The sequence below is a fragment of the Pan paniscus genome, chromosome 22 (assembly GCF_029289425.2).
Source record: "Pan paniscus chromosome 22, NHGRI_mPanPan1-v2.0_pri, whole genome shotgun sequence".
Lineage (NCBI taxonomy): Eukaryota > Metazoa > Chordata > Mammalia > Primates > Hominidae > Pan > Pan paniscus.
In genome coordinates, this window is record NC_073271.2 from 35,439,010 (window position 1) to 35,448,448 (window position 9,439).

A 9,439-nucleotide genomic window follows, 5' to 3' on the forward strand; every position below is an offset into this window, starting at 1 on the left:
ACAACAGAATGTATATGAAAGCAAATCTGGAAAATACATACCATACTAGATTTAGTTGTAGCTTTTTTTGGGACAAGTTTCACTTGTCACCCAGGCTGGAATGCAATGGCGTGAACTCAGCTTACAGCAACCTCTACCACCTGGGTTCAAGCAATTCTTCTGCCTCAGCCTCCTGAGTAGCTGGGATTACAGGTAGGTGCCCACCACCAAACCCAGCTGATTTTTTTTAGTAGAGATGCGGTTTCACCATCTTGGTCTCAAACACCTGACCTCAGGTGACCTACCCACCTCAGCCTCCCTAAGTGCTGGCATTACAGGTGTGAGCCACCACACCTGGCCTATCTGTACTTTTTTTAACCTCATACGAAGTTAAGAATTATGTATTTGCTTTGATTCAAAGGATATTGGATTGTTTTTCCCTTAAACCAATATAGTCAAGCAACTTCAAAGGACATAGATACTCAAGCAGTTATGTCTCAGGTATCAACCAACAATGAACCACACAATGGTCCCATATTATATACTGTACCTTCTCTTTAGATACACAAGTACTTACCATTCTATTACAACTCCCTATAGTATTTACATAATAACATGCTGTAGAGGTCTGTTGCCTAGGAGCAATAGGTTAAACCATACAGCCTACATAGGTAATAGGCTATGCCACTGAGGTTTGTGTAAGCACTCTCTATGATGTTCACGCAAGAAAACTGCCTAACAATGTGTTTCTTAGACTGTATCCGGTCAGTGGTGACCCATGACTGTATTAAACAAAAATTCAAACATTTCACTTAAAAAAAACAACTTTGGAAGATCAAATATGGAATTTTTTTTTTTGAGACAGGGTCTCACTCTGTTGCCCAGGCTGGAGTGCAGTGGTGCGATCTGGATGCGCTGCAACCTCCACCTCCCAGGTTCAAGCGATTCTCCTGGCTCAGCCTCCCGAGTAGCTGGGATTACAGGCACCTGCCACCACACCTGGCTAATTTTTTTTTTTGCATTTTTAGTAGGGACAGGGTTTCACCATGTTGGCCAGGCTCAAATGTGGAAATTCTGTAAATAAAATTTAAACCAGAATTTAATCCATGTGCTTCAAAATATTTTCATAACTGAGATTTTATTGGTTGAGGATCAGTACAGACATTTCAATTTGTACACAAATCTTAACATACGTAACGGAATTCTAAAAAGCCATGTATTGTAATTCTTTTTTAAAGTTATTCCAGTGACTTTCCAGCTTAAAATTTGGAAGCAAATTTTCCTTAAGAGGCTATCAAGTACCAGTATCTTCACATTGGTCAGCTGTTACATACGGCCCACCAGTTCACAACTCAATAGCACATACACTACATGTTCAAATCTGTAATCTTTCACAGCACAGTAACAAAGTTATTAGGAAAACAGGACTACCACAACCAAAGATGTTACAGAGTGCACACAATTCTGGCAGAGAGAGCCATGATCAAAGAGTGGTTTTCTTTAGGAAACAATTCTACTAAAAAACAACATGGTAATAGAAGTAATTTAAAATGTTCAAGACATTAAATGCAGGACTGACTCCATATTGCCATTTAATATGCTTTGTATTATAGGATATAAAAACTAACCCCCCATCTGTGGAATGTTAAGCTGACACCCGAGACAGTCAGAGCCTCCCATAATTCAATATCCCACACTATTTTCTGGTTGTACCAAAAAATAAACAACCAGCAAATGATTTCACCTCTTAAAAAAAAGCATTTACACTTAAAAAATGGGATGAGGTGGGATTCCCTCCTTCTTAAAAATGTTTCTAGAGCTACTAAAAAACTTGCATTTACAAAATAGTTGATAAAAATATTCCTCTGGATTGTACAAGAAGGGAGACAGGGACCACTGATAAGACATGGTATATGGTTATTAATCAGACTTGGCTTCTTTCTCTCCTGCTTCATCAGAGGCTGGACTCTGCAAAAGAAAGGAAATTGAGATCTTTAGCATTTAACACGTTGTCATTTTATTTATATGCAACTATCAGGTCTTTAAAAAAGTCAATAACCTTTGTTATTTGTAAAGTCACCTACTCTTGTTAAAAAACTTTTGTTAACCACCCCCTCACCCCAAATCAATACTTGCAGCCCTTCCATGGTCACGTGCATGCATCTACAGAGCAGGAAAAAATGTTGAGTTGCATCACATGTACACTCCAAGCTGAGGTCACTCTGTCTTCTTGTTTCAGCTCTAATGCCGTAAACAACTGTTTTTCCGGTCTACTTAGTGCCACATATTTTACACCTTTGTGCTTTTTACTGATGATTTTGTTGTTTAAAATGGCCCCCATGCATCTTGTTCAAGTGCTATCTAATGTTGCTCAATTCAAGGCTGTGATGTGCCACACAGAGAACGTATGTGTTGGAGGGCTTTGTTCAGGCACAAATTACAGTGCTACTGGTAGTGAGTTCGATGTGAATTTAACATACATTAAGGCATGTCTAAACAGAAATACACATGTAACAAAGTCACGTATTTTCAGTTGATGAAAATGTTGTGATCAGAGGTTTATAGGAACCCAATCCTGTATTTCCCCTATGTGAAAACGGTTTCATACTTGTGGCAGCCTTATATTAATAGAACACAGCTATAAACAAGGGAGAACCAACTGTAATTTGATAACATGTACTAGAAGGTCAAGTTCTTCCTTTAAAATCAGAACTAGATTAGCAATGTGATCTTATTATCACACAGTATTTGATGTATGGTTAGAATTAAGTAGTACAGGCCAGGAGCGGTGGCTCACACCTGTAATACCAGCACTTTGCGAGGCCGAGGCGGACAGATCACCTGAGGTCAGGAGTTTGAAACCAGCCTGGCTAACACGGCGAAACCCCGTTTCTACTAAAAATACAAAAAATTAGTTGGGTGTGGGGATGCACGCCTGTAATCCCAGCCGCTCGGGAGGCTGAGGCAGGATAATCGCTTGAACCCGGGAGGTGGAGGATGCAGTGAGCCAAGATCCCACCACTGCACTCCAGCTTGGGCAACAAGAGCGAAATTCCGTCTCAAAAAAAAAAAAAAAAAAAGGAATTAAGAAGTACAAGTTAAAAAAATAAACTGTGATTACAAATTTCTTAACTTAGGAATAAGTAGTTTATAACTTAAGAATTTGATAAATATCAAATATAAACATCAAATACTTAAGTGATATCAAAATTTAAAAATCAATATACTAAATTACTTATCTTTTCTAGCTTAGCTAATATAACAAACATAAAATAAAGGCCTGGCTTAACTGAACCTTGCAGTTCAGTTATTTTTTAAGAAACAGCTTCCAGGCTAGAGGAGTGCAGTAGTGCTCACAACAAATCAATCAAAACCTGTTACAGACTTCTTTGTTCCTTCTCTACTCCCACTGCTTCATTAAAAAAAAAAAAAGACATCTTTTCCTCACAGCTTAAAACAATAAAGATTCAGCCTGGCTAACAGACACTGTCTCTAAGAATAAAGATTAATGACACTAGTCTTTTTATTTACTTGATCTATGTTATTATTTAGACCTTTAAGAAAAATACAAAAACATTTTCATTAGAAATGAAAGTGGGAAAAAATGCCAGGAAAAATGCAAGTAAGGGGAATAAATTTTCAAAAATATATTTAAAAGCAACATCCAGAATATAAAAACAAAACAAAGACTGAATTATATCTGAAATTAAGCATATTAAACTTTCTTGCTCTTAAATAAGCCATTTACATATTTACTTTCCAATAACATAAATCATAGAAAACCGTTTGTCCAATCACTTTGGGATACCGTACAAAACTTTGTTCAATATTATAATGAATACTGTTATCTGCTACAAAAAATGTACAATTTAGTATCTACTGTTCAGAGTCAAAGCAATCACAAACACACACACACACACACACACACACACACACACTCTCTCTCTCTCTCTCTCTCTGACCTCCTCAGTCTTCGTTTCCCCGTTTTCCGCAGGTAAATCTTCTTTAGTTTCTTGGTTAGCCACTTCGGCCTGTTTTCCCTTTGCTCCCCTTTTCCCTTTTGTTTGCACTTTTTTGTCTGAAGATTTATCCTATGATAGAATAAGAATATATTTTAAGTACATGCTTTACCCCTTATTTACATTTTGTTTTACTTTTTCCCCTTCATGTCAGACAAGTAATGTGCCCAGTGGTGCTGACTTCATAGTAAGGTTTGAGAGAGGGACATCTCACGCATGAGCGTGAAACCCCAATCTTCAAGCTTATGAAAGGATCTCATTTTGTATAGACTGTATCCATAACAGCTGTCATATTAATGTCTATCACACATCAGTTGATACACCTATTACATGAGACAACTTAAGGTCCACCCCAGTAATCAGGAAAACAACGTATGCTAAGGAGATTTTAATAGTACTTGCATGTCAAGCCTCATTAGACATATGACAAATCCTAAAGCCCGAGCTATATTTCACCACTGTCACCATCATCCACTATTCTCTACAGTTCCACATGACAGGACAATGTCATGAAGTTAAATACCGGAGGAGTCTCGTCGACTGTATTCCCACCCATCCCCAAATTTGTTGTGAACTTGAACAATACTGTCCTCACAAGACCTTAACCCTCACATTAAGACCAATCACCTGAAAAAAAGCACCATGCCGTACGGTCAGGTTGACTATCCTGCTACAGTTAATCCCTTCATATCATATAATGAGGAACTAAAAGGATCAGTTTTGAATTTATCACTTTCATTTAGGTGTTTGAAGAATCTGAAAAGCACAGGTATTAATATGACCATACTAACTTGATACATTAAGTTCAAAATTTAAGCCATGTTAAAGAAACATAAAAATACTTTTAGATACCATCCATCAATACTGAGAAGAAAGCTTAACATTTATTCCTTGTTAGTAAGTATACAGCAGCAGCTAAATTAGTTTAGCCCCCAGCGGGTGGTATAAAAGACCCAAACGGATACTGACCAATTACTTGAATTAAAGGGCCATAAAGACAAGCAAGTAGAGCTCACAACTTCAATGCTAACATGGGCGGAAAAATCACTGCAGGGTGTTCTGTACTAATAGTAGGATTCCACAGACAGCATAATGACTTTTAATACTTCAACATCCTTTGAGTAACAAATGATAAATGTATTTGAGACAAAACTGCTACTACACACATTGCTATCACAAAGTTTCACAATCACTTCTGTATTTAAGACCTACTCTTTTGTAGTCTGATTTCTAAAGATTTCTCATTAATTTCATAATCATTCCAATACAAAAAATACAAAACTGGGAAACAGTTAAAATAGAATACATAATACCTTGGACTTGAAATAATACCACGTGTAACCATTATCAGCTGAAAAGCTAGATTAAAAAAAAAAATCAATCAAGTTTCCCGAAGTATAATGTTTGGACCTTCAAAATATTTAGTTCTAGGGAAAGATACAAGTCAGAAGCACACACAGTGACAAGATATGCCTTGAAAACATGTCTACTGTGTAGTATGATAATCGATACACCAAGTGCTTACGTTCTGTTTAGACTTCAAAGTCTGATCAACCATGAAGTCAAAGGTGTATTACAGAAACGAGATGTAAAAATGAACAAATCCCTTCTGCCCTTTTTCCTTTTGGGAAAACTGATCTCATAGGCTCGTTCCTCAACAAACACTGACATGAAGACTTACCTGTTGGCCTCTCAATTACATCTGATGTCCCAAACCCACTGAGAGTAAAACTTGGAACTGTTTTCATTAAAACATTCACTTTACAGTAGATCTCAAGATGGACAAAGATAAATAAGGAAAGAAACAAGAAAAATGTAAAGAGGGAAACAGGCAGATATTTCAGCCAATTAGTTTAAAAAACACACACACACACAGAATCAAAAAAGATAGGTAATAATATACTGCTCACGCCAACATTTTTAACAAGGTCAGCTAATTTTTTAGGCCTTCAAGTTTCCGTGCTGTTCTAACTGTATACAGAGAAATTACCACATGGTCTTCTGGTAATGAGAAATTTAAAGTTGAAAAATACTATTCTCATACCTTCCGTGAAGCTTTATTTTTAAAAGGATCACAAAAACAGAACTTTCTGTTAAAGAAAACATAGTTAATATTTTTACACTCAGCTCTGTAAAAAATTTAAATTAAAAAAGAAAAAACGTCTTTGTTTTATACCTTTATTTAACAAGGACAAATTTAGTAATTAGCCAACAACTCCTCAATGTCAAGGAAATTAATCTTGCCTCTTCTGATGACTGCAGTGCTAAACTTCTACCTACACTTTTAGGAAAGAGGTGAAGGCATTAACAAAAATTTTTTTGAGACTTCAAATAGCAAACTCTCACCTAAGTTTTGGATAAAAATTAATCACCCCGCGAAGAACATGTAGAGCTTTACAGGTGGTGGTTTCAATGCCATATCCAAACACAAAGCTTATACATGTTTTACACATGTTCTGCTTTTCCACCCTGAAAGTTATCAAACACACGTATACCCAAAGCCAACTTCATGCTACAGACCTGCAATTCGAATCATGCAATCACGAATTTGTTAGGGAGCAGCCAAAATCACGGTTTTGTATAACTGCTGCTGAACACTTCCAGAGTAGTGGCGGCTATTTTCTCAGAGATCACAACTTTTTACCTCCCCACCCCCACCCCGTAAAAAGGTTAAGGCTTCCCGAAGTTGGCTTGGAAACTGTATATATAAAAACTTACACGTTCCCTTTCTCCTGGCCTCAGTGCTAACTTGACTCTTTTATTGTCAAAAAAGGAAGTACAAGCACGCAATTAAAAGCCAAGCACCAGCCACAATGTACGCAACGCAAAGAATAAATTTCCTTTGTAGACTTAATATTTAATATTTTTTGTCGTCCTAAGTCTCCTAACATCTGCAGCATTAGTGTGATATAGTTCTATAAACCAGGATGAATATATCCATTACATTTTTGCCTCGACCACTAGAAAAATTATTTACCGTAATTATTAAAGTATAAGAAAGCTCAAGTAGCTAATCACAATGGAAAGTCCCGCATTAAGAAGCAGTGTAGCCTAAGGCCCCGCTGCATCCCAATGCGCGTTTCGAGGCCTACCTTCGCTGCTGCCTTTTTCGGCTTCGCTTCCACTTTTGCAGGAGGTTTCTGAAAGGCAAAAGTAGCACTGAGCGTCCTCACCCGGGACGACCCGCGGAAAACAAACGGATACGGGGCTCGCTTTACTTACAGCTGACAACCGCGCCGATCTCCTCTTGGGCTTGGAGAAAGAAAAAGGAGAGTCAGCGAGAAGAGAAGGCAGGCCAGCGGCTCACGGGAAACCCACCACCCCCCGCAGAAGGCCCCGCACTCACCTCTTCCTTGGCGGCGCCTTCGGCGGAGCTGACCTGCGGAGAAGGAGACGCACGAATAGAGACGGGCCGCAGTCCCAGGACTCGCGCGCCCGCCCGGCCCCGAGAACAATGCCCGGCCGCGTGACGTCACGGCTTCCCGCCGCCCCGTTCGAATAGCCCCCTCAGCTCCCCCGGCCACCCAACGTTCCAGAACGCCCGCCCCCGCGGCCGCCGAGCGCTCGCCTGCCCGCCCGCCGGTCTCCAAGCGCCTCCCGGGCCCGTCGCCACCGTGGGTGCAACGGGGCCTGGGCCTCGCGGGGCCCGGCGGGGCGGCCGGCGGCGGCTCCAGGGGGCGTGTGCGGGCCGCGGCCGCCGCTCACCTTCCTCTTGGGCATCGTGGCGGCGGGGAAGGCGCGTGCCGGGTGCCTGCGGGCCGCGGCGCGCCGAGAGCCTTCGCGAAACTGGGCTGCCTTGCCGCTGCCACTCCTCCCGCCGCCCGAGCTGCTGAGACCCACAGCGGGGGCGGTGGGAGAACCGGATGGAACCGGATTGGGAGCCCGCCTCCTCCTCCCCCCGCGTCCCCGGCCGCGGGCTCCCCCTCCCCGCCGGCCGGGCCGCCCCCGACCCCCGCCCATTGGCTACGGGGCTCAGCCCGCGCCCGGAATAGGTGAGGCGGACCGTCACTCGATCCCGCACCCCGCCCCCTCCCGGGCGCCCCCTCGCGGGCGCCCCCACCCCTTTCCGCCGTCTCGCGGGGCCCCAGACCCGGGCGAAGGGGGCGGGGTCCCAGTGGCGCTCCGGCCTCACGGTAGTTTGAAGCCGAGCCGCAAAGTGCGGTCTGCGCGCTGATTGGCGGACGCATGTCACGTGACCGCGGGTCCCCACCCACAGTTCTTCTGGATACCTGGGCGCCTTCAGGCCACTGGTATCTGGCCCCTCCCCTCCGGGGTGAATTGGGTTCGAACATTTATAGTTCGTGTCTTAGACTGGGAAGGGAGAAGGATAAGGGATACATGAAGTAGCAAATTTCTCCCGCCTCTGTCCGCAAGAAAGGCTATCCAGGGGCTCCAGCTTCGCAGGCCTGCGTGAGGCGGGCCCTGGTGCGCAGGCGCTGGAGGAGGGCGTGGGAAGGAGAGCCGACGCGGGCTCGGCATGGGCCAGTGCGCAGGCGCGGGGCACTGGCGGCGCCTCCCTCGCGGAGGTCAGCACCTGGGGCTCTGATGCGAGGTTACGGCAGGCGGCCTTTCTGTGTAACTTCCTTCCTTCCTTCCTTCCTTCCTTTCTTTTATTCGAGACAGGGTCTCGTTGTGTCGTCCAGGCTGGAGTGCAGTGGTGCGATCACGGCTCATTGCAGCCTCGACCCCTTCGGCTCCAGCGATCCTCCCACTCCGGCCTCCCGCGTAGCTGGGACCACAGGGCACCATTTTGCCCAGCTAACTTTTGTATTTTTTGTAGAGAGGGGGTTTCACTGTGTTGCTCAGCATGGTCTCCGACTCCTGGGCTCAAGCGATCCTCCCGCCTCGGCCTCCCAAAGTGCTGGGGATCCAAGCTGTGGAACTTTATTCAGATTTCCCTGGAGGACTGCAGGTGCACGAGGGTCGTTTCTGGGCCCAGAGTAGGGCAGCTCTCAGATTGCAGCTCCTGAGAGCCGTGCGCGACCGTCTCCAGCACTCGCGGACCCCCAGAGGGCTGTTTTATTTTCTCCATAGCATTGATTGAATATATATCCTTATACATTCCATATATATCTCAGGAAGAATACACAAGGAAGTGGTACCAGCGGTTGCATCTGGGGAAAAGTGGGAAGATTGAGGGTAAAATTTCCCTTTTCTCGTGTGTAATTTTTTTTCACTTTCCTATCTGCATGGATTACCTTAAAAAAATTCGACATCAGAGAGTACCCAAGTTTGTGGCACAAGGGTGTACTGAGCACCTGCCCTGTGGCAGGCACCTTGAAGTCCCTGGGGTAGAGAGAATCCTGGTTTGTATCCCAAGCACTGGGTCTAGTAATTTAGTGGGGAGGGAAAGTACTCAATTGGCCTAGTAAAGAAAGGGGAAGCCATCGGCAGGGGGGTCAGCATATTTCAAGGCATGCTGACTTGCTAGAGTGTGGCAG

At 43.6% G+C, this 9,439-nt stretch overlaps 1 protein-coding gene and 1 non-coding gene across 5 annotated transcripts; both read right to left on the minus strand.

Moving 5' to 3' along the window:
- Window positions 1–1,098: 1,098 nt before the first annotated feature.
- On the minus strand, window positions 1,099–7,973 carry HMGN1 (high mobility group nucleosome binding domain 1). 4 transcript variants are annotated; one of them, XM_034947877.2, is made up of 6 exons: window positions 7,704–7,973; window positions 7,345–7,377; window positions 7,221–7,250; window positions 7,091–7,138; window positions 3,942–4,070; window positions 1,099–1,947 (listed from the first exon to the last, which is right to left on the minus strand). In XM_034947877.2, exons 1-6 carry the CDS (start codon window positions 7,956–7,958, stop codon window positions 1,900–1,902), a joined length of 543 nt encoding a protein of 180 aa, XP_034803768.1. In that variant the 5' UTR covers window positions 7,959–7,973; the 3' UTR covers window positions 1,099–1,899. The 4 variants fall into 4 exon arrangements, with proteins under 4 accessions (XP_034803768.1, XP_054961173.1, XP_034803769.1 ...); XM_055105198.1 differs by lacking the exon at window positions 7,221–7,250; XM_034947878.3 differs by lacking the exons at window positions 7,221–7,250; window positions 7,345–7,377; window positions 7,704–7,973 and adding an exon at window positions 4,626–4,754 and having other exon boundaries at window positions 7,091–7,109.
- Window positions 4,147–4,253, minus strand: LOC112438132 (small nucleolar RNA U13). Its single transcript, XR_003026612.1, has one exon. It is a non-coding gene; the product is annotated as a small nucleolar RNA U13 (small nucleolar RNA).
- Window positions 7,974–9,439: the final 1,466 nt, after the last annotated feature.